The sequence below is a fragment of the Geospiza fortis genome, unplaced genomic scaffold (genome assembly GCF_000277835.1).
Source record: "Geospiza fortis unplaced genomic scaffold, GeoFor_1.0 scaffold162, whole genome shotgun sequence".
In the NCBI taxonomy this organism is placed as follows: Eukaryota; Metazoa; Chordata; class Aves; order Passeriformes; family Thraupidae; genus Geospiza; species Geospiza fortis.
Window position 1 is genome coordinate 1,121,376 of NW_005054316.1, and position 26,536 is coordinate 1,147,911.

At 34.8% G+C, this 26,536-nt stretch overlaps 1 protein-coding gene across 1 annotated transcript in view; it reads right to left on the reverse strand.

Annotated features, from left to right (window-relative positions):
- Window positions 1-26,536, reverse strand: part of STXBP5 (syntaxin binding protein 5) — a 122,649-nt gene that overhangs the window by 6,056 nt on the left and 90,057 nt on the right. The window contains exons 19-26 of the mRNA XM_031056239.1: window positions 22,583-22,648; window positions 19,229-19,288; window positions 19,084-19,131; window positions 8,059-8,298; window positions 6,300-6,663; window positions 3,655-3,820; window positions 2,779-2,890; window positions 381-601 (exon numbers count right to left, since the gene is read on the reverse strand). Coding sequence (XP_030912099.1) covers window positions 381-601; window positions 2,779-2,890; window positions 3,655-3,820; window positions 6,300-6,663; window positions 8,059-8,298; window positions 19,084-19,131; window positions 19,229-19,288; window positions 22,583-22,648 — 1,277 coding nt within the window. The remainder of the gene's footprint in view (window positions 1-380; window positions 602-2,778; window positions 2,891-3,654; window positions 3,821-6,299; window positions 6,664-8,058; window positions 8,299-19,083; window positions 19,132-19,228; window positions 19,289-22,582; window positions 22,649-26,536) is intronic.

Here is a 26,536-nt window from a genome sequence, read left to right on the forward strand (position 1 = left end):
GAAAACAAAGTTGCACTCAGAGGGTTTGCATACAACAGGACCTTTCTTAAGGAGAGCAGGAATCTGACATAAAACATTACTCTTCTTATTAATTCAGTGACAATAAGTAATTTTTTCAGTAATGGGGTTTGAGGTGCACATTTAGAAGCTTACATGCCACTCCAGCAGACTGCATGCTCTAGAGCAATGTGCCAGGAGACAAGGCTGTTTCCAATGAGCACCTAATTGTTAGGAGTGACAAGTGATGGATGAAAGGGAAGTATCCTTTATCAATGATACTGCATGCCCTTCAGATACCTCTAACATGCCTTTGGCAGAACTCAGTCACTTGCAGAATTTGCATTCATTTGACAATCAGTTTAATGTTCAGTTTAACATACCTCATGAGCGTGTTTTGAGAAAGAATCAGCACTGTAAAGCATAGCTGCAGTTTTTTCTTCCAGTTCTCCCAGTTTCTGTCCTCTTTCATCCAGTGCCAGCCGGGCTCGTGCCAGTTCACCAACTACACCAGATGCTGCTCCTTTGACACCTTCGATACCCCCAGGTCCTGGAATATGCTGGGCAAGACTCCTCGATGCCTTCCCAGATGCTGATTCTCCAACTGGAGGCATTTGCAAAAGCAGAAAACCCAGAATAGTAAGTTCTTCTATCATTGCGACATAAATATCACTGAAACTAGTTTATATAGTGGTGTAATTTCTTTGCATGGAGACCAAACAGCTTATTTTAGGTATGACTGAGCAACGCTCACTACTCTATGTTAGTAGATGTTTCTACCTTAGAACTGAGGCATTCAAACATATTTTCAAGTTTCCAGGTAGGTTATAAAACTGTAAGCTCTTCACAGCTCAAGTGTGAAATTAAAATTCTGATGTTCATCAATAGAATTGTTAAAAAAACCACTTCACCAGCAAAATATAGCTTATTTCATGAGGAATGTGTTTTGAGTTCAACAGACAAAGCAGGGTATTGAAATATTGAAAAGTTGTGGTTAGTTCTGGAAGAGCTTTGCTGGTATGTAAGCCAGCCAGAGTGATTCCACCAGCAGAAGTTTTTTTTGATGGAAGCATGCAGACACCTGAAGATTAGGTGTCAATGCTACCATTGTTGTAAAAATGCTACCATTATTGTAAAAACCTTGCAAAAAAGAAAAAAAAAAAAAGGAAAAGGAATGTAAAACGACAGTATGGCTGTAAGAACAAATCAGTACAAAAGGTCAGCTGAACAGCTCCAGACTCCAGTGATAGCACTGACTACATTGACTTTGCTCTTAATGGCACATCAGTCACCCAGTTCAATCTAGACACTTGATATACCAATCTCAAGCAGAATTGCACCAACCACAGAAATACAAGTATTTGTTTTAAACAGTGAAATATTGTTTGAATATTTTCTTCTTTTTTACCTCTAGGAAAAATAATATTAACTGGTTAAATACATTTTGATGCAGTATTTAAAGACTCTCTGATTTGATTTTATGCTTCTATTAAGAATAATTTACACTTAAATTACAACCATAAACATCTTTCTGGGAATTTCCAAAATAAGAGAAATAATTTCACTTATTACAGATTCTGCTGTTACCCTTATGGTAAATATGGCTACTTTAAAGATATTCTCAAATGTCTTTTGAATTGTCATTGAAGTCTCTGTCAGGCTTTTTTTCATTCATTAGGATTTTTTCCTTCTATTCAATACTATTTTCTTTCTAAAGATCCAAGCCAAAACTTAATGGTGGAAACTTGACATGATATAAAGAGATCGCTTATAAAGTTACATGGTGTTTTTCCTCTGTCTTATTCTTATTAAATTATAATTTGTGCACATAAATTTCTCTACTGGAATACTTCACCAACCTTCCACAGTATTACATACACATATATATATATATAAAAACACACAAAAAAGAAACCGTCACAAAAAGTGACTTCTAAATAGCTGATAGTTGCTCAAAATGTACAGGCACAAGAGATGAAGTCTAATTTTTATTCTGTAGAGATCAAAAGAACCACCATAAAAGAAAGGATTGGCAGGGCACCTTGTCCATTTTGACAGATACATTTCACATTAATCAGAAAAAGTTTCTTAAAAAGAAGCTTTTTTTAATATGGCGTTGCATCTAGCAAATATCTAAATAAATAAATGGAAGCTATTTTCCTTAAATATATTAAAGTGCTTAATGCCACCACAGTAAAGAAAAAATGTAGTCAAAAAACAATGAAAAAATTATAAAGCAATGAAAATTTTGCCAAATCTGAATTTTACTGTCCTATAAACAGAGGACTGAATTGAAATATCATACAGTTCTGCCCTTGCTGTCATTTCTAAGGCATCTCTGCATACACAAAACAAGGAAAATCTGGCAAATAACTGAAGTAGAGTGAAATTTTAATTTTCTCACTGTCCAGAATAGAATTTTCCAAAAGCAGCATAGACAGAATCATGGCCAGTACTACACGCTTCATAAAGATGAATAAAAATAAGGTTATAAAACAAGAAATGGTTATAAAACAAAAACCAAAATGTTATAAAACAAAACTCATCTACTGCTGAATAAATGAGCCAAAAGAACCTGTGGAAAAAAAAAACATCTAAGCTTTTCTGATCTTGTTGGTAGGTTGTACAACACAAAATCTATGAAAAAAATATTTGTCACTCCCTATTTCACTCTCCTCTTCACAAAGGTAATGTTTTATGAACACAGGTAATACATTCACCAAGGATCACTAGGTTCCTTGGGAAGAAATACCAGAAAAATAACAATTAATAATAACTTACAGAGTTCTTCTCTGTCAAGTGACTGTGCCCCACCTCCGAACAGGCCTTTGAAGAACCCCCTGTTTGGTGCTTCTGGTGTTTCTACAAGAGTGAAGAGCTCACCCAACATTTCCTTTGCAATGAAAAAGAGACATAACAAGGCATAAAGTATTAAAAATAATGGACTATTCTTTCACTTTCAGAATTTGTTTAATGGATTTGAATTTCAAAAGAAATACGCTTTAAGGGGCATCTGTCTTTGCAAGGTGATGTAAGAAATAGAAAAATAAAAACATAGTAAGAAATTTGTCCAAACTATCCGCTTCTGATGGTTACAAGCTTGGAGCTCATGGAATTCAGAAGCAAAGAAATGCATTCAAGTAAAGCTGATTTGCCCCTTTACAATTTGGGCAAGATTCCTGACTTTGTTCTATTGAAACTGCATCTACAAATACTTATATACACATGGCAGTATGAAAGTAGGGCCTGAAACTCTGCTATTTCATTATTCTATACAACTACCAACCCGAAGCATGACTGAGAATTTTTCAAGCTGTTAATACCCCTGAAACATAATAGCTTCCTTCAAATATCCTGAGTTGGCATTCCCCACTTGTGTCAGCACACACCTCCCCCAGTGTCAACTGATCAAGGGAGTTTTAAGTGCATGTTAAAGGAGGAAATTTCCTGTTGATCAAAATGAAATTAAGCAAGAAACTGACTCAGCTACAATAGGATGGATGAAACAAAAATTTAAGGTAGAAGTGATTAATTCAGAATCAGACTCTACAGTGAAAGAAAACAAAAGGGAAAAACAAAAATCAAAGCACAAAACCCTAAATGCTCAGCTCAGAACGTATCTAAGACAAAAGTGATTTTTTAAAAAGAGTTCATTACCTGAAGATTTTCGCATGTTTCTTGGCTGTAGGTGAGCCTCTGTATCTCAGTTGGTGAGACAAGATAGAGGGCTTGTCCATTATCAGTGAAGCAGAACGTTCTGGCTATCCGCATATTGGTGAGTGGCAGGTAATATACATCCAACAATGGCCTTAAACTTGGCAAACTTAAAGAAAAGAATTAAACCCCCATTAAATGCAGGAGAAATGTATCTTATTGATCAAATGGCTGATTTTTAAACTGCAATACATAATTTTTTCTTTCCACCATCTGCATGATACCACATAAACAGGTATCCTTTAATGACGTTACAGAATCTCAAAATATCAGATTTTTCAAGGCAGCACCTCAAAAGTGAAATTTAAACATCTGCATCCCAGATGCATTTAAAAGCATTTTTTAAAATTATAGTCTGAGCATGTAAATCACAAATTCAGTATTTAATGAATTAGATATTACTTAACAATTACCAAGGTATTTTGATAAGTATGTACCAAGAGTTTACAATTAAACATCCTGTCTCTTCTCCCAGGTTAATAATGTCTCCTTGACTAAAAATACAAGTCTAAAAGATCTCTCCTCAAGAAAATTTAGAAATATAATGAGTGTGCTGTCAAAGGAAAGCAAAATACAGTAGCTTCAAGCAATTTTATGAATTAAGTCCCCCTTTTTTCTCTGACTAGATGTTGAAGAGAAAGTCCTCTTAGAGCAAAGTTTGCTTACCTTATATTTTCTGATTCTATACATGTAACTGCAGAACTTACTGTATCAATCTACTGAAGAAGAGATAGCACACTTGGGCTAGAGCAATATTCCCCTACCAAACATTCCTCTCCCTCAAAGTGATAATAAATGCAAGGGACAAAACACCTAATTTCTTGTCAAGTAGAAGCCAAAATAAACCACTGTCTCAAACATCCCCTACAAAGGTCTTCTGAAGAAAAATTACAATAGTTGTTAGCTGCCAATGTCCCAATAATACAACAAACAGCTTCTGCTGCAGACATCATCCACATAAGGTTATTAATTCTAAAAACTAAAAAAGCAGCCAATGGGGAAAACTGAAGTTAAAACCAAAAATAGATGTAGTAACTACAACAGTATCAGGATGCCTTGTTTTGCCTTTTTCTTTTTCTTTGGTGTGATGCTGAGATTGCCTTTGGAAGCAAGTTCCAAAAGTGAGAAATAAAACGCAATATTCTCTTGTAAGCATATCACCCAGATATGACACCTCTGCCATGCATGTCTAAAATAAGAATATTCCTGAGAGTCAGTAACAGGGAAGTGTTTTGCTTCAGATCAATGGGAGCATAAAACGTTCTTACAGCTTCAAAAAACAAAAACATCAGATCAGATAGGCCAAGCATGATATCCATGAGAGCATTTTCATCATTTATGTTACAGATTTGTTTGTTACTAAGTCCTATCTGAATTTTTATCAGTAGTTAAGTATTGGGCATCTTGGGTATGACACAGTGCTCTGACAACTTTACATGAACTGCACATAAGGTCCATCTCCAGCAGCAATTCATGCTTACAAAATGGAGCTCAGCATTGGAATCCAACTTCCCCACACAAGGAAACAATTCAGCATTTATAATTTACCACTTACGTAGAGTTCATTAGAGAACAACGTGAATCCTGAAGAAGACAGGATTTGTTTCAATATATGGTATCTGAACATAAGTTTAGTTTTAGTTAGGAAAAACAATACTGGTTTGCCCTGCAAGGTGAGCAGCATTTTTTAGAGTTGTTTAGAATACATAAAACATGGGATACACACCAATGGAGTTACCGACTTACATACTACAATTAAAAAACAAGTTTCGATTGTATCAGTTTTAGTTTTACTCCTAACAACTTCCTAAAGAAGTATTTTTTAAAAAGAGTTTTCCAAGCTGAAAGCTTCTTTTGGCAACCTTAAAATAATCTTTTAGGAACTTTACTGGCGTAATAGGGCCATGTTCTATATTCATCTTATCATCAGGCCACAACTAAACTGCAGGTGCAAGGGTTTAAGTATATACACACTGCTGGTTCAGAATAAAATAGCACTTAGAAACATTTAAGATAAAGCACATGAAAATTACACAGGTAACCTGTAAGGATATTTAAACACTACTACTACAACAACAACATGTTTAAACTCATAACTTAAACCCCTTACTTTACTTATTACTATACAATTGGCAGTTTATCTTGCCTTCATAGCCTGGGTTTGAGCCTTTAAGGCACAAGCAAGCTACACAAGAAAATATTGAGGCATGAGTGTGATGCAAACAGCAGCAGAAAAATAGGCAGAGTTCTGGTCAGGTGCAAGCTAAAGGTCTGACTCAAGGCACTTTTCTCCATCAGGAAGTAAATTCAACTTTCAGACAAACTTAAAGTCATGGACCTATATCACCTGTTTGGAACTGTGTGTTGAATCAGTGTAGCTTGAGCTAAAGTGGTAAACTTTTTCATGTGTTAAAGACATAAATAACAGAAATGTGCAATCAAAATTATTCAGGCTCAAGTATTAGAGAATCATTAACACTGAGTGAATGTAATTTTTTTTTAATTCACCATCCTGTGGAAAAGGAACCTTTCTGTGTAGAAGAGGACTATTTCTTTTTGTATTTAAGTTACTATCAAACAGGTCTTACCTAAAAGTCATAATATGTCCATTGGCACAAAAACATGCAAGGCAGATACTGTTACTCAACGACACTATGTCTCCACGAAGAACAAAAGAAGTCTCTGTTATATTTTGCTTATAAATACAGTTCTGGGATGGCAGTGAGATAACTTTTGCTTGCTTTTCTGAACATATCACTGCATATTGGTTTTCACTGATTTCCTGAGAGGAAGAAGGGGACACTGAGACAGGTCGTCGCTTTTTTGCTTTTTCTTTTTCATCTTTATCTTCATGGTGTTCTCTCCAGGTTTCATGCGCTGGTGGGACCAAAGATCCTGTGGTGTCCAAAAAAGCCATTCTCAAGATTGCCCCTTTTAGCCTCAGGATGGTTCCTAGGAAAGAATAGTTGAGCACATTTCTAAAACAGTTCTCCTAAATTGCTTTCCAAGCTACAAAATATTCCTTTAAGAAGCTAGGAGAATGAAAAGAAGAACTCAGATTGCCTCCCTAGCAAAACAGATGTACACAAACCTTGGGCATTGATCTAAAAACCAGTGAAGCACAAATGTAATCAGGAAAATGTTAAACCAGTTTTCAAGGGTAAAGTGGGTGCATACTCTTTCTTTAACTTCAAGGGAAATGTATTTGTACTTAAGTTCAGTGTCACAAATGCAACTTATTTAATTCTTTCCTGATGAGTACACAGTATATTTAATATTAACAATAAATGTTACTAGTCAAAGGTGAGCACCACCTTTTCCTTCAACTGGTTCAGAGACAAGCATGTGTGGTTTTTTTATTTCTCCCCTGTAGTTCACATTTGAATCCACTTCTCTAGCTTGAAATTAGTTTTCCCTCCTTACAGTTCAAATCATTGTCTCTGTAGGCCAGACCTTTAGCAAATCAATTTTATTTTACTTTAATTAATTTACACATAAGTAACAACATGAACATTTGCTAAGTCCAAAATATAAAGCAATATCTTTTAAGGATTATGCTGCAGATCCAAAGGGGAAACACACTGCCTAGCCTGCAAAATTGCCTTTATGACCAAATGTTACCAAATCTGACCACTGCTGCCAATCCCTCACTCGATGGGCACAAATCCCATATATGGTCTAGATGTCCACTCCTCATCATTCCTAAAATCAAATGGCATTGCAATTTGTATGTTTGATACCATCTGTGTAGCAAAATGGACTAGAGCAGCATGTTCTGCATGAGACAGTGGTAGCAGGAAAGCTAAATCTATGACTAACAGTCTATCCAATAAACCATTAATACATAATTACAACAAAATCAGCGGCTATGCATCAGAAAATCAAGATCCAAGACCTTTCACAGCAATCCAAAGGACTATAATTATCACTAATATTTCAAGCTAGTTGTTCAATTTACAGCCTTAGTTTGCACTCCCTTTTTTTGCTGCAGGAAAACTGATTGACTCTTACCTCATGACTAAAAAACAATAATAAAGTGAGCATTTGATACTATTCATCTCTTCTGCTATCTCTGTTTAACAAATACAAATGCTTTCTCAGCAACTAAACACTGAAGTTATATTTTTTTTATTTTATGAAATTGCACTTTCCACTTTTCCAATGTGAGAAACTCTGGTAACAAAGTAACCAGTCTAGCTTGTTAAACTTATCAGCTAAATCAATGCAATATATATTTTAAATTAATCAATCATTGAAAAGAAAATCCCAAACAGTTTCTTAAAAAATAGGAAGAACGGCAACAATACTTTATCAAAGCATACTTTAGCCTGTCTGCTGTGTACATACCACTAGGAGAAACAATTACTGGCTGAAGAAATCTTTGCTCTCCTCCTGGGGGTAAATTCAGTACAATGACAAGCACTGTACCCAGCGTGGTCCCAACCCATAGGCATGGGGAAGGTGATGTATCAGCCTTTCTTGTGAAAGTCTCACAAAAATGAAGAGCTGAAATTGCCTCTCGTGACTCTTTATCAATGCTAGTTACGCTAGAACTCCGGGATCGACTGAAAGAGTTGTCTTTGACATCTGAAAATAAACCAGTATTAATTAAAAAGAATGGCAAATTGGAGGGATTAAGAGAATTTAATATTGTTTTTTGTTCTTTAGCATCAACTGTATACTAACTATAATGCCATTGATTTTTGTACCCCTATCCTTCGTAAGTCCTATCTCCTTATTCCCCAATTTCCAGCCATTTCTTGAGCAAAGCACCCAATATTTGTTGCAGAGGTTGCCATTAGGTAATTATAATGAACAATTTGAAGGCATATTTTTGTCTTCTAGAGCCAGAGAATAATAGTTATCAGTGGTACTCCCTTAAAAAGCTGAATGACAAACCTCTCTGCCAATTAGTTCATTGAGCAGATGAAAACTGTGTTTTTTTCAACACAGTTAACTAATCTTAAGAAGATAGAACTATTTTACTTTAGGAAATGCAGTGACACCCGCACAGCATGATAGCATGGGACCTGTAATGACCCACAATATTGTTCCACTTTAGGAAACTGTGTGCAGGAGATCTAACAAGCTACTTACACACCCCCAAACTTTAGTGAGGGGAAAAAAATGCTACCAAATGCCACCTGGTACTGCTCTAAAAAGTTGAAGATTTCCACTGGGAATGCTGTAGCACAGTGCCAGTAATAGCACTAAAGCCCTTCTGGATGTCTTGCTCACTGTTTAGCAACAAGTGAATTCTAATGTTAACAAAAGTAAATTGCTGCTCCACTCTTGCTACATGCTATCTGTAGGTGTGGCAATACCTGATACATCAGCAGACACTGAATTTATCTATGCATTCACATATTAATGCTGTACTTTCTTATTTATTATTTATTATAATTGCAAAGTTTTAACACAAGACAGCCCTCACCAGCAAAAGTTGGATGCAACTTATATTATGCTTTAAAAAAAAAATAACTGAAAAAATCTTTTCAGTAGGGTATAGATGCAATTGACATTTTAAAGCAGGATTAAGAGCTAAAGAACGACATTCAACCATGTACTATTTGGAACTACTACTATGTTAGTTTCATTAAATTATTGAAAAACTTTCTACAAAGAATATCTAACATGCATTTGGAAAACATACATACTAGATTTCAACTGACTAAATACACACATCCACTTAGCACAGTGAATCTTCTGAGGAATTTCCTCATTCCAACAAGGATAGAAAAAAAACATTGTCTTGTTGAATTTTAGCTGTCAAATATAAAACATGGATTATAGGAATTAACTCAATCAGATGTTGACATACTTAGTTTTCACATTAAAAACAATAAATCCAGTGTAAAACAATGAAAACAATAATTTGTTTTTATAAGTCTTCTAATGACCACCACCTCTTATGATACTTGTTTTTTTCAGGCTTGAGTATTTATTAATTTCATGGGGTTTTTTTCAATTTTAATATGGATTAATCAGTCTGAATATAATCAATCATACTGTAACTGTAATAAGAATAGATTTACAAGTGCATTTGTGTGTTCTAGCTATTTGATTTGAAGAACATGTGTACAAATTTCAGAAGTGTTGAAATGGACAGGAGAAAACCGAGGAAAACTAACTTGTCAGACACATGGGCATTTTTGAGAGTGGATAATCCATTCGGAAGAGAGAACACAGGGTTAAAAGTTTAACTGCTTTAGTTCATCCTACTTATCCTGAAGTCAAGGAAGAAGTTTGTAAATGGATTAGATTTAGATGAAGAGGAAGGAACAGCAGAGTGATGAATCACTACACACCACCAGAAGGATGGAAAGATGAGGCTCTTTTGAGGAAGCAAAGCAAGGAATAGCACCTATGGCAGTAGCGTCTTAATCACTGGATTAGAACATTGAAAAGCAATGGTACAATGCAGACAAGGGTATGATCAAGATAAGTTCTGTTTTAGAAAGCGGAGAATAAATACAGAAACACATAGTTTAGATTTTATTTGTTCAGAGAGGAAGAGGAGCCAGTTAAAGATCCAAAGACAGAAAATTTGAAAGAACAAGATCATGAAAGAGTAGGTTTCAAGAAGCCATGGAAAGAAACGAGAGACAATGATGAGGATAATGAATTTAGGAGAAAGGCATTTCAGTCGTCTCCTACAGCCCACAGATATGGCCACATAAGTGACAAAAATACAAGCAAGCCAACACTGAAGAACACTACGCAAAAACAATATCACTACAAGAAAAGATAGAAGCAAAATTAAATGTAACTGCTTAAGAAAGTGATTTACAGACCTGAAAACCTAGAATAATTTTACACAGAACAAAATGAGGTTTCTAAGCACAGATATTCACATACATGCAAAGTCAAAACCAGCCAAAGGCTATTGCAATTCAGAAGGTACAAACCATTTTATGAGTTTATCAGAAATGATGTGACAAAAAAACTCTTCCATTATTTCAGTAGAAGGAGCAGCAAATATTAAGTGATGTAGAAAACACTGTAACTCTTTCAAGATTGGAAAGTGCTGAAAAAAATTCAGCATTCACTTTTCACCAGTCTTCATTAGGAAAAAGTAACACTTCCAAGTAATTATTGCCATCAAAGAAATGTGAGTAAAACAACAGAATTACAATTGGTTGATACTTAAGTATAAATGTATTCCAGTTTGCCAAGTATGAAATTCACCCTATACCAAAATTATTCCTAAACCATTAGTGAACATAGCATGGAACAACTGAAACATATTGAAAAGAGTCGTCAAATTCTTCAGCTCTTCTGTGCCAACATGGTCACAGTCAAATTGCTCTAGTTCCAGACACTGAGCTTAGAAAGATGAGGACAAATTCCAATTCCAGAGGAGATTAACAGAAGCCACCTCAGGTTTAGATAACATAACCTAAAGAAGGAACTGAATTCTGCAAAGAAAAAAATTCTGTAAAAATGAAATTAGAGATATGATGACAGATTTCAACAGCATAAAAAATGACTAGCAAAGATAGGGAATATGTGTTATCCCTGTTTATTGCGCAAAGAACAAGAAAAAGTTAATATGGAAGCAAGGAAGTTGAATTAAATAACAGGAAATCTGTCTAATTAGATGACACAACATTGAAACTTTGTCTGGTACATTTCTAAAATCTTTTTTATTGGAGGCTCATGAATAGATCAGAGGTTAAATTGTCAAAATATCTCTATCCCTGCCAGAGGATCCTTGCCAATCCTTGGATAAAGAATCCCTGAGAATTGCTTCCAACTTAACATTTCTATGAGAGGGGCAAGCTGTAACTGTAAATCAGGATGGTCCAGCTCAGTTTGAGAATATCCTAGTGCCACAGACTTTTCCCCTTGTTGACAGCAGCAGCACCTGGCAAACACACAATGCTACAGCTCCCATCTGATCCTGGCTGTCTTCTGCTGGGCTGGTGGTGGCAATTCTGCTGCGGAGAGAGGAGCAAGCTGTGGCAGGCAGAAGGCAGCTGCATTTATTACTGGAGGATCTGATCTAACAGCTGGCAGTCAAAGTATTAAAAAAAACACCAACCAACTCATTTGTACATTGTTTTAGGCAGCACAATGACCTTTAGTACCACAGACCTCATAACTGAACCGATCCTTAAAAAGTTACGGTGCATTTTCAAGAAAAATAAATTCTCAGACTGGTCATCCATCCAAACAGCTTTACTTTAGAGAGAGTGGTCACAAGACAATTAACATTTATAAAACTATTCCCAACTATTTGTTGAGAGCACCTCAACATATCCAGTTAAGATATTTCATTTCTCAATTTAAAGTGTATCAGATGGTCCTAAAAAGGCAGCAGCAGTTTTCCTAATGCTGTCTGCTTATTCATGGTTTTGCTATCACAGCACTACTGATAAAGTGAGTGATAAGCCATATACAGGAATTGCAGGCTTACCTTATGATGACAGCAATGACATTTTGTGCCTGAGAGTCCCCAAAAAGAGTGGAATTAAAATTTTATTTCTACACTTCAGATAAATGCAACATAAACTCATGATAGCTTACATAATTCAGGCCTCTTACTTTAACATACTCACATTCAGATTTAGTAAAAATAAAATCAACTATATAAACTTACCTAAATCAGGCTTTAACTCAGTTGGCAAACTTAGCTTCCTGGACATCTTTGCTGAAAAGTGAAGTATATCTTTTTTTTAAAAAGAATAAACATAATTTTGCTGGTCCTTATTTGCTTCTTTTTGCAATATTTAATACATAATTATTTATTACATTCATTGAGGTACTTTAAAGGATTTCCACTAAAGCAGAGCCTCACCTCCTCAAGTGAGTGGTACAAACTAAATCATGGAAGACAGCAAAATCCCTAAATACAGCATCATGTGACTTTGCTGAGCTTGATTTCTCTTCAGGCTTCAGGCAGAACTTAATGGATTGGATGAATTTGGCTTTGGCTCAACCTCAAGTTTTAAATCCTCAGGTGAGAGGTCAGAATTGCAAGGATGTGCACTGATTCTTACAAAAAGTTAAGATCCCATCCCCCTTTCGTATGCCCTACTTTCTGATCAAACCTGAGACATTTAAAATAGAAAAAAAAAAGAACTTGAAATTACACTAAAATTAATGCACCTGTGTTAAAAGCTAATTACCTGAGAGAAAATCCACAACCTGAGAACAATGAAGACATTACAGAGAATAATCATAAAATCAGCAGTGTACAAACACTTGCAACACATTCAAAAAACCAGAAAGATTTTGATAATACTGCTCAAGTGAAAAACAGCACTTCAACTCATCCCTGACTTAGAAATTATTTTTATAGGATTGGAAATCTTGCAGTCCATTTAAACTGCAGTACAATACAAACAAATGCAGCTACAAAACCCATCACAAATAAACTAGTAGGCATACATACCGCTTTCATCTTACTTTCAGTAATTACTGGAGAAGGAATTATTTCGATATAGTTTATCTGCTAGACCAGGACTACACTCTAAATTTATTTCTCAGCCATGTGCTTTTGCTTTGATATATCATTTTTATGATCTTGCATGGGTAACACTTCATTTCCTAAAGTAGATACTGAGCTTAGCCTCATAATTCTAGGAGTACCTTGTAATGGATACCTCTCAAAGCAGCCTGAATTCTGCTGCTTTTCTCTGTTAAAATTGGAGTTACCTCATTCTAATTATCACTTTAACAAAAATCATTCCAATTTCTTCATACCCTGAAGAACAACATGTGATTTAAAGTTAGTTCCACTCCTCCAAAAGTGAAATACTTCACTGTATCATCAATTATGCTCATCAATATTGCAAATTCTAGTTATCTGAATGGTTGAACAGTTTTATTCCTGTAATACATCATAAAAATTTGAGAACAAGACTCCAGAAATAATCTTCTAATTTCCTTTATGTGTCAATGTTAAAATTATGCTTGAATTAAATTGAAATTACTTACTCTCAGGCAGAAATGCTAATCACCTATTTTAGTGCAGGCTGAAACTGAAAAGGGCAGCCTGACTATGTGTTTTCTACCCTCATCCTTCCTTTAGCACTGGCAAATAGCTAACCTAATGGTGAGGTCAAAACTCATCTAAATGAGGTTTCTGCCAAGGGTTGCTTCCAAACAAGATCAACTCCTATTTCAGGTCAGAGCTCAGAGATAGGAACAGAAAACCAGGGTACACAACAGCAGTAGTGACGAGGAGCCCATCTTTTTGCTGTCAGTTTGAACTTAAATCAGCTTCTGGAGACATAATGAAATCTCATTTGGAATAGTGAATTTCAGGATGGGCATCCCTCATAACACTTGTTTTCTCTGCTGGACTTTTAAATAATAGCTTAGGTCCTGAACAAAGCCTCAAATATGTACACAGAAAATAACTGGAGCTATTTTTGGCTTTTAACAGCTTTCACTATGTGTAAATAACCTATTTAACTAATTGAAGGCCAGTACAGTCACTCTCGGCTTTTCAAATAGATACGTTTGGCACAATCTTAACAACTGGGAGAAAATTGACCAAAAAAACCAAAAAAATCCAAAATTACGGATAATATAACATGTAATAGCAAGTATAGATAAATGTGTTGGATTCTGAGAGCTGATCCAGTTTTAGCTTTTTGTTCCTTAGTGAATGGCCAGCTGTGTGAACTAGGCTGGTAAGATAAAACAAATTTGTCAGACAATTTTCAACACACACTGAACTATGCCTCATTAATAGGACAAGAGGATACAGGATTTGTTAAAAAGGATATCATTACTGGAAATTGTGAATTACTGTGCTATGCAAAAAACCCCCAACATTTCAAAACATATGTTAATGTGTCAGAAACCTCAATAATTTAAATGTAAATGAGAAATAAGAACCTATTCCAACAGCAATGGTGCCATCTTGTGTTTAAACAAAAAACTGCCTACACATGCAGTAAGAAAACAGGAATATTTCACCAGCTAAGCCCTTTTTGACTAACATTACTCAGTACAAAAAAAAAACCAAACCCTGCTTGCATTCACATTGGCTTAAGTTTTACAATTTTTGATAAATTCATTTTTTTATGCCGCAGATGAAAACCAGCAACATGCTAGATACCTTGTACAAAGCAAAAGACATAAAACAGAAAAATGGAAGATACAGGATGGAGATCTACAGAAAGAGCATTCAATGTCAGGCTTTTCACTTCAGCTGTACAACAGGGCAGAGGTGATGCTGACTGCTCCTGCTGCACGTGGCTGACTTCAAGAAGTAGCTGTCATATCAGAGTTCAGTATCTCCCTTGTTGCTGCAGCATTTACAGAGAGATCTGGGAGCAGTTGTGCTCCTTCTGGTACACTGCTGCTCAAGGCAACAGTGACTGTTTTCCCTGGGTTTAGTCCTACATTTAATATTTCTCTATATTAGAAAACTTAGAGTAATACACAGGTGCATACACATGTTCTGTCAATATCTAAACTTAGGTATCATATTAGAGAACTGTCCAAACCCAGGGATTCTTGGAGATTTCTCACAGGTCAGGCTTGGGAAGGTAGGTGTTAAAATATGAAAGACTGCCTTTCCATTACATGTTATGTGTCAGTATAGCAGGAACAACCTTCAGTTCAATGAAGAAAACCTGAAGCCTGAGAAGGCTTCTCACTAGGAAGCTGTGGCTTAGAAGCAACAGTCACATTTCATTTGCAGTGGGTTATCCTGAGCTGATGTCTTAAATGAATAGCACATCAGTTTGAAAGCTATACAGTGACTTCTCCTCCATTCCTTTCATTTTAAGATAAAATTCTAAAGATTATGAGAGGCGTGTTTTGGAGCTTTGACAACTAAGAGAACAACTTATGAAGCCTATTTCATATAACATCACATAAGAAATAACTAAGCAGCTTAGAATTTGTTAGACACCAAAGCTCTTGAATTATTCTATATTTGACAGCTACACAAAGCGAAATATTTACATTACCAATTAACTCATGTTGAAATCTCTAAAATTCACATGAGAATAATAAAACCATTTTACAAGAAACTGTAAGAAAACATGTACTTGGATACCTCAAAAATTAGATCAAAGTATTAAAAACACATTGAAAGAATTGGTCTTTGACATTACAGCAAATAAGAACTTAATATGAACATCCTAAAATTTGATTCAATGAAAACAGCTGTAACTGTCAATTATTATAGCAATGTTTGAAAAATTTAGTTACAGACTTAGAATGTAAGAAATGTGAGAAACCTCTGTCAGTATTAAGAGCAGGGATTACAAAAGTTTGGAACTAAATCTACTCTGCTTAAGTCCATCTACTAATATTTTGCAATTATTTTTAAATTTGTAAAGTGCAGGAAATAAATAAGACCAATTTTCCTAAGAATTGTTTGACACAGGCTACTAGTACAGTTATAAAGGTTTTAAAATCTACCATATTTTACAGGCACCTTTACTAAAGGTTTTTCCAGAAATTTTAGTTATATCTTAACTTCCAACACAATTTGTAGCTATAATATTTAAATCATCTGTATCTCTTCATGCCAAATACTTAATTAACCAAATTATGAGTAAAAAAGCTGAAGGTTTTGCTTCCACTGAAATTGGATCCCAATGTCTTTCTATAAAAATGTTATAGCCTTAGAAAATAAGTACTTCTTACCAATTCTTCTTTCTGTAAATTCACTTACATTTAGTATATTCCTTCATATTACTTCACAGCATATTGTTTATACCTTCAAATATGTGACATTTGTAAGAGAATGGGCTGGATTCAGTAATGGCCACAGTACTTTCTAAAATTTCTAGAAATATTTAGTTAAATCAAGTATGTCAATAACTCCAAGGAAAAAATTAACTATGATTTTTTCAAGGTCCATCTTTGATGCAAATAAAAGTGAAACATGACCTAAAAGCAACACATTCACAACAGGTCTTTCACTTGCCTTACTATCCATTCCTTAGCACAGAGCATTCACAGTTGTGTATTTAGAAGGAGACAACAAACCAGACCAACTGATCAAAATGTTGGTGCATGAAGCATTTGCATATTGTTTTACAGAAATCTGTAGAAATGACGATGCTTTACATCAGTTGCAATAAAGTGATAAATTGACAATGGCTTCATGTTTATAACTGCGTGTGTGATGTTACCACCTTTCAGCCCTACCACTGAAATGAAATTACTTTACACTTCGCTGGCAGCATTCCCTTGCTTCCTGTTCCCATGGGGCAAAATATCATCCCACAGGCATGATATTAACAGCAACTGAAGTTACCAATGGAAATTATTTTGATTCTGTTTTGCACCACATTTAGCAGGTTGTATTCCACACATTGACAAGGAATGGAAAGACCTTGAACTGACTGCTCTGTGTGCCAGTGCATAGAGCTATGACCATGCCATATACATCAAATACATCTAATTCATCCCCGAGAATACAGTTGATGGCAAACAATTTGTTTCATATAACATGGTGATGTTGATGACAGTGACATATTTTACAAAACTCATTGTCCATGCACATTCGGTTGTCAATTCAGTTTAAAACAATGAAAAGCAAAACCATGCAACTATTAACACAGGAAAGGTGTTTTATTTTCATGAAAGAGCTTAGAAGTAAGTTCAGAAGGAGCTAGAATAAGCATGCCAGATATAGAAAACATGGTAGCGAAACGACCACATTCAGTGCACAGCAAACCACTCAAAACTATGAAAATGCAAAACAAATATCTTTGGGCTTCCAATAAACTCTGCAAATTACACAAATCACAGTATAACTTACACCCTGAAGAATGCATTGCTTATAAATAAATGTTTTGCTTTTTTTAGCTGTGAAAAACATTTCAAATACTTTCAGTTGAAAGGCTTCCAGCTGAAACAGATGTGAGGCTCTATAGATTCCTCATTAGCATACTTTATTAATGCTCTAACATAACTCTTTGAAAAGAAATGGAAAAATAAAAAGAGGTCACAGTCAGTCAAATTTTCCATGTGTTTTGCACAAGACAGTGTATCTTATGTTCAAAAGAGACAAAAGGGAAAGATTACCTCAAAGGACATTGATAAAACACGCACAAGATTAGGTGTTGTTTTTCTCATGGTTTTCTCAACCGGAACACTAGGTTCTACTTACCCTGAAATTCCTTTGGGGGAATATATTAGTGCTCATGTAAAAGACACTAATTTCTTTTTTAATTACAGATGAATTCACATAACCTATTATTGACAGACATTTGCTTTCTTGACTTATATTCAGACTTTTGCTGCCCCAAACTTAATTTTCTCTGCCATTTCTGATGTCATTGCAAAAAAGTACCTCAGATTTCAAGGATTACTTCGTCATACTCCTGTTTGTCTCCCTGAATTTTGAATGATTCTTTGCCTGAAATACTGAATTATGATGGAAGGGATTAATATTTTAGGATAAAATTTAAATTGCCAAACAGAAAACCAAAAGGGAGACTTCAGGAAAAGATATCTCTTCCTCCTTGGTCTCAAGCTATGCTTCCACACAACCTGTGACATAGTAGCTTAGCAACTAGTTTTACTCTATAATTTCAACCTAAACTGACTGAAGAGAAAAAATGAAATTATCCTACAATGATGTTCTAATTTGCTAAATGAAAACAAAATGAACATTAGCAAAGTGATTCTGCCATCAAAATAATCACATCCCAGTTAAGGAAGAAGAGTCCCTTTCCCAAAGCTAAATCATACAGCCTCTTGCTTTCATTAATTTAATGAGCCAGTTGTCAGAAGCAGAGTTATTTCCATTGCAGCCATGAAAGGGTTCAATCTACCTGCATACAACATATCCCAAGGCAATTTTGTTGCCAAATTCAGACACAAGTCTAGAGCTGGTAGGGTATTGCGTCACTGTTGGATGCAGAAAAGTAGAGTGTTCTGGAACAGCAGTGGGGAATACTTATATATATACAAGCCAGTCCTCTTCCAAATGAATAAATGAAATCATGATAGTACCTCTTTCCTGACCATAGCCATATAAAAATCTGACCATATGGCTATGAATACAACATATAAAAAAGAAATGGCATCAGCCATATATTCCCAAAGCCAGGGCATCTTCGCAAAAGTGGAATCACGTTGTGACTTGTATAGACTGAACTCTTACTATGTATTAGAATTTCACCCATCCAGAAAAAGAGAAGTGAAACTGCAAAATCAGAGAATTTAAATCACCAATATCCTTGATTTTTTTAGATTATTGTGCCCAGTGTATTTAGGACAGAAGCAGCCCATAGAATTACCAAGTAGCGTAAAGAATGAAAAAAATTAATAACAGAATGCATTGAAATTTGACTGTTATTTTGCCTTTTTTTTTTGCTGCTGGGTTAGTGCTGCATAGAGTAAGGCACTGAATTAGAAAGAGTAGAGTTTTTTTCTAGTTCCTACCTATGTCATTGGTTACCATCTTGGAAAACTTTCTGCTTTTGGTCTTCACTGTAAATAATATTATAATAGAAAAAAAAATCAATCTAAGTGTATCAAAAGGTGGACTAAAGAAAAAATAAGACTAAAGAAAAGAAAAATACTGTACCCTTTTCTATAAAATTATTCATTTTTTGTTCATCATCAGAATTGTTTGGTGAACCAGAACCTACAAGTGGAGACAGAATGAAATGGATATACATTTGACATGAATGAAGGGGATTTAGTTTTGACACAAAAATCAATGTATATTAATACACTTAAGATATACATATATTACACATATATGTATATATTTAGTATACAAAATTATATTCAAGATCTGAGTTTGACAAAGATACAAAGAAAATATCAAATACTGATATTGGTATTCTCTGTAGCTCTATTAGATATTATAAAGTACATATTACTTTGGCATGACACAATTCTGGCATATTGGAATTAGCCACAGAAATTACAATGCAAGGTACAATGCTGCACATTGAGTTTATTTCTAGAAATAACACCCTCATTGAACAAATATTTACACTGAATAACTAAATGGCTCTACTAATCATTGCTCCAGACACAGACATTAGCCTAAGTTATGATTCACAAAACACAGCTGTAACAATAAAAACAACTTCTATAAATCTGTTTGGGTTTTTTTTTTCCAGTGCAGTAAATTACTGTTGGACCACAGTTCTTCAACTACTCTGCAGACAACTCTAGGCCAATAGTGCCACCTTGACTATTCTGTATCCCAACCCTGAAAAACTGATCTTAGCAACAGACCACAACTTCAGGCTTACCAGTGTCATGAAATTAAAAGATTGCCAGGAAATTAAAACAATTTGTCTAAAAATTTTTAAATTTAATTGGATTTTATATTGTGGAAGTGTAAAAACAGAATAGAAGATAAGCATTTGGGCACTTCTGAAGACAAAAACTTGACAGTTTAAATGCTGTACAACCTTGTAGGTAAGATAAATGCTCCCAGAGTCTAAGCCTATTGCTGCTTGACATCTATAGAAAAAGCAGGAGGTAAGACTATTCCTCCTGCATTTTCACAGTATTGCTATAGCTCTGTGTTACTGAAGCTGTAGGATACTCTCCTAACTTGCATAGGCAGGCAGTCCCTTTCGCAGTCCTTTCACCTATATAACCACCCACTGGAGGAATCCTAATGGAAGTTCTCTTCCACTTCACTTGGACATGGAAAGGTGGATTTGAGACTTCAGTCCAAACAGTGACTGGTCTCTTTTGCAGATCGCATTATAACAATGAACATCAATAAGGCATTCAATTGCCAATCTCATCCTTGAATCTTAGAGCAAGTAGCATGCAAACATTTTGTGTTTCTGTATTTTCCTCTTAACAAGAAAGCCTCTATACTGCAAAAAGTTTCCTTAAATTTAGCCTCCATCCTTCTTATCAAGCTTGCCAATACTCTGCAGCAATTTTTTTTTAAAAACATCCTCTCTTACCTCTGAAAGCTAAATGCCACTTTCAAACTTGTTTTCAGTCTTGAGCTTTTGCCCAGAAAAGACATAAAACTCAAACCAAATCTAAGGAATTAAAGTTCTTTTCTCTTCACAAACATCAACAAATTATTTCCATACCAGGGTGGTGCATCCAAGATTTTTTTCAAAGGAAAAGTTGAGAAGTCTACCATAAGCTTAATCTCAATCACAGAGAGCAGACGACAGAATCAAAGGAAGCAAGGCACAGTCCAGCCTAACTACTAGAAGTTTCTATTTTACAGGAGAATGCAAGAACTACATTCCCCCTCCATCTTTTGTCCATTCACTATTTTTGGTACTTTAGACATTATTTTTTAACCTTCTTCAGCTCACACTCAACTCAAACAAGTAGGAGGAAGGTAGGGGAAACTAATTGTTAAATTTAGGAGTTTTCCATAAACCTTAATTTTCATCTTTGGAGTTGCTTTCATTGCACTGTTGCAGAAATGCTGAATTTCGTTTTACTGTACTTCAACACCCAATTATGAAAGAACCCTCTTATTTAAACTACACAGTGTTTTTAAGTGGTATAAATTAGGAGTTGTTTGGGCTAACATTTGGGCGATTCTGGAGCAGGGGAAAAAAGAATACATGTTAAAGGTTATGATCCATTAGCTGTTCATTGCAGACATTTTATAGCAGTGTTCCAGAACCTAGATTAGCCCAGACTTTTCAAGTGGGTCAAATTCAAATACCATAGTGAATTGATAACTATGCTCAACCTCGACAGACAAAGGATTTACTGCGACTGCAGCAATGCATAGCAAATTGTTTACAGGCATTGGTTTCAATATGTAAAAATGAAATAGCAAACATGCTCTTTATTCTCAATACCACAAAAAAAGCTTTCATTATAAACTATACTGAAGTTGATGACTTCAGCATGCCAATACTTAGCAATACAGATTTGTCATGAAATGACATCTTCAGGCAAGACTTTTAACTAAAACTCACAGCTAGGTTTTGCTTTAATTATAAATAAATCAAATTTACACTAAGAAAGCTAGCAAAAATGAAAATGACATTGATTGATCTAGAGGAGTGCTTGGCAGAATTTGTAACGAACATCAAAAGACAATTGTCAAATCAGAAATTAAAATTTATGTTAAAATTTCTACTAGTGCTACAAACACAATGTTTTGGTTCGTTACGTTTTCAATTTCCTTTGAAAGATACAGGCTAAAATAGAAAAGGAACCTATCTTTAGACTCCCATCTTAATTAGCATTTTACACTACATACTACTTTATGTGCTTCATTTAAATCTGCAGTTGAGTCCTTTAACCTCGAGTAGTTTTGAATGAAACAAAATGACATCTTTAAAACTTCTCAGAGCAATACTATTCACTCTATACATTGACATGCATTATTAAGTATTTACATGGTTATAGCCTCAACTAGCCAATACGAAAATAATAAATCCTCAAGGTTTCACTTAAAATATTCACATACAGCAGTGGCACCTGGAAAACAAAAAAAAAGGGTGCAGGAGGAGGAGTATAAAGTAGGGAACTCCTATTTTCTTAGCATGCTGGTTTCTGAAGACCTCTGATTCTACAGAAAAATAGTAATTTGCCACTTATGAGGAAGCAGAAGTAAACTTGCTCAGAAATAATCTCTTCCACTTTTGAGGAAAATAAAACACAACCATATGAATTATTACAAGAATCTGTGCATCTCTTGTCAATGCTGCAAAATTCCATTGTGCAGTATGTTCCCTGAGGCATAAATATTTCGGCTTATTCTCTCTTCAATCATCTTTATAACATACTCCTATTGTATCTCTTAAGTCAGCCTTGTTTAAAAAATGCAGTTGTGCAAGATGGCAAAATTTATGACAGTTCCAAAAGTTTATGAGAGGACAACAGGTTTTATATAATTACTTGACAAGTAAGTGTTAACTTAATTCATGCCATCTTCTGGGAAAATAAGAAGCTGAAGATCAGGGAAAGTTATGATTACCTGACGTGGGTGACTTGCAGCGGTCTTCTGGCACCACTGTACCTTCATTTATATCACAAAGACCTGCTGAAACACAAAACCAGTGTATTATAAATACAGCTCCCATTTTATTTTTACTTCCACTGCAGTCAGGAACTTCATTTCTTATTAGAGACAAACAAGCCAGTTGTGATAGAATTTCTGTTACATACTACTCTTTTTGACATTACCCACAGTAACTGTAGAGTCACTTCTTCCCACTAAAGTTTTCTTTGCAAAATACACTCTCTCAATCAATTTTAGTGAAGACCACAATATTTTCAGCTAGACAGACTTATCAGAACAGTTAATTATTTACATGCTACAGGAATATATTAAGCATAAACATAATTTGTTTTGAAAAAAATCCATCATATTAAAAATGTAATTACAAAAGAAAATCATATAAAAGGGTCCTGAAGATTGCAAACATGATGTGTGAAACTACAGTGCCTTTTTTCAAACTACTTTTCCACCGTTACACTGATATGCCTTGTATTTGCCAATTTGTATTGCCAAGTTAATTTTCCAGAAGAACTCCTTATTGGTGTCACTTAGAGAACTCAGGTGTTAGGGTGTTGATAGGTGCTCTCCCTTGCATGGAAGATTTTCACTAAATTTCTTACATCATCAAATCTGATCAATTTGAATAACTGCATATGTTAACATCTGAAAGCTAATTCCTTTCATTCCACTAAAGGAAATAAAACCTAGTCATACACAATCAGATGCAAAAGATGGAAGCTGCCTCAAAATGGTCCTAAATATTATTCCATTGCACAAATTAAAAGTATACAAGAAATTTTCTGTTTTCCTTTTTGACAAGAAATTGCTGTCAAGACTGCCCACAATTAAGAGAAGTGCATTTTGTTGATATTTTCAACATCTTCAGGTTTATATCACGAACCTTTCCTACAGAAATTTCATTATGTGATACTAAGGCAAACAAACATGTAATATTGAACAGTAATAGCTAAGAGATATTTACTAAAATTACAGAGTTTTGCATGCACAGAAATATTTCCAATACTCAAAAAGTTTGAGTGTTAATGGTAATGGTTAAGGCAAGAAAGGTATCACATGGAAAGCTCGTCTATACAACTGCACACTACATATTCACAAGTGCATCTGTACATATCTGTTAACAAACAAAAATACAACAGCTCTACTCCATCAAAGTTTTAAAATTTCCAAACACTTAATCAGAAGTTAATAGTTTAAAGGGAAAAGGTTCTCCTGAAATAAAATATCAATATGGAACACATTGAAAGTATGTTACATTAACAGTTCCATTTATGCAAAATAGTCTTTTTTAAGATTATTAAGAGCATGTATAGCTTAAACTCCAAAACTCAATGACTAGAATTGTCAAATGACCTTAAGGCTTTGTTAATCCTACATTTAACAGTCCTGGAACCAATTTAAATTCTAAAATGTCAAATGAAATTCCAGGTGGAAGCTATATATTTCCACTCCACAGAAGAAATAAAAGAGCAATTTATGTAGTCATCTGTCAGTAAATCAATGAATACTATGGGATAATCAGAGTTTTACACCAGAGTTTTAAACAGGCATAGGAGACTAAATGTTTTGAACTAGACAGATTTTGTAAAAAGATTTTTGAAAAATCCTAAATTTGCTTTCACCACAAGCAATATAAGTTTTAGATGATAGCTGTGCTGGGAGTATAAATCCATATTGTGCTCTTAGAAGTAATTGCACCCTCAGGAGCCAAACCAAACAAATTCATACATGCAGTTCAGGAACACAATTTCCTCTTTTCCATTGAAGGTAAAGATTACCTTCCTCTTCCTTTGAAGGTAAAGATTAATTCTTTACCTTCAAAGAAAGAGTTTAACTTCTTGTACAAATTCTCCTATGAAAATTCATGAATTGATAGCAATAGTCTTTAGCCAAGAATGAAAACACCTGCACACTTGAATTCCTTGTAGGAACTATCAAGGCTATAATTTGATTAATATTCATCTTAATTAATAAAAGAATAAGTGTGCATTGTGGTAATCATTATGGCATGTAAATCTTGGATATCTGTTCATAGCCATTACTGCTATTACTTAGGAGAGAAAAGGAACAGGAATAGATGAAAAGTAATTTTAGCTATGATTGTATTGTAATTAAACCAAACAGAATATAACAAGAATGATCTAAGTTTGTGAACTAGGAGAGTCTGCCTATGACCAAGCTGAAGAAAGCTGCAAGATAATCTCTTGCTATTCATCTTAAAACTCCAGGTATCCTGATAGAAGCACTGGGAGCAAGACAGCACTCCTGGAAAAATTCTCTGGTTTCAGGTTTATAGTATCCATACAAATTGCTATGAATTACAAAAGAAAATTGATCCAAGAGTTTCTGTTTCAGAAATACAAACCATATCCTTCTATAACACCAATATATGTGCAAGTGATCTTCTAATAAGCTTTTAGTTTATCTATGCAAACTCCAGAAGCAAGAAAATTGGAAACTCTCTAAATTACAAAAATTAAATAATGTCATTGAAGACATCATTACCATGCTGCATTAAAAATTCCACAGAATTACAGCTGAAATTAACTGAGATATAAAGCTTCATGAGAAGTAGTCAGTTTTTTGCACCAGCTTTAAGCAGATGTATCTCAGAAGAACCTAAAACTTGACTGAAAACAGCGTAATTAAAAATTACAACTAAAACTAACTTGATATGATGTAAAATTAGAATTAAAAACAACCTGAAAAACAGGGTCCAAAAAACCCCCAAGCCCAACAATAAAACTTTCTGATACAGTTTTGGCCTTGGCTGATGTCAGCCACAGCTGATGTTGGTCCCATGACATTTAAGTTAAAAATTCAAATAGTTCGTGAGGGGGTATGGGAAAAAGAGCATGACCAAGCAACTCCAGAAGAGTGCCAGGCATGTATTTTCTTCCAGTTTTCTCCACCCCACTTTTTGAATCACTCATAGATTACTGTCAAAAATCTTTTTGATATAAAATAAAAATTTTAAAAAGTCACATGCACGTAAGAACTGTTTCATTTTTGTCAGAAACCTGAACTACTTCTGGTAGAACTAAGAAATCCTAACTTTTAAAGAGTTGTACTAAATTGCACTAATCAAAGAGTCACATAAAATCTTGTAACTCTCACCAACAGTAATTTGCAAAAAAAGAGTCATGATTCATGTTCTCTGTGAACTTACGGAACTAAGCAAGAAAAAATAACAGCTATGTAAGTTTTGGTGTTTCATCATGAAATTATGACCTGTCTCATTTTTTTAATCAGTGCTGATTTAATGACTCCTGTCTTATTTAGCAAAGAGTACATCAAGCAAAGGTCACCTAACAGTGCAAGCCTCCATCGTGTATAGTTTTCATCACACTATAAACTTTTACTTACACATTTCATGTCTTTGGGCACATGGCCAAAGCTGATTTTCTACACCCTCCCCCCTCACTATTAGACTCTGAAGGCAAACTTTGATTTTGTTTTTAACCTTGACAAGCAACTGATGACACTGTCTGGTAGGCCTTAACAAAACACATATACTGCATGCTTCACAAACTATAAATTGCCACCCAAAACATGTGAGTAGTATACCTGGTACGAATCACTGATAAATTCCAAAACACGATCCCAACTGGGAGCTTGTATCTGTAGAGCTAGCCTGAAATGACATTTTACAGTCTAGCTAGTGTAGAGAGCCTTGTCTCTAAATAGATGCTGCTTTAAGACGGGAATCTGAATTTCTTTTCTGAGTAGAAAAAATAAGATGACAGAGAAATACATCATATTCTTGCAACACAAGAGAAGGGAAAAAAATCTTGCATTTCCATTCATTTTTCAGAAGATACGTAACTCTTACTCTATGAAATTTTTTAAAAGATGCTTTTGTAAATTTTTAATTGTTTGATTAAGGACATACTATTTACTAAATCTTAAGTG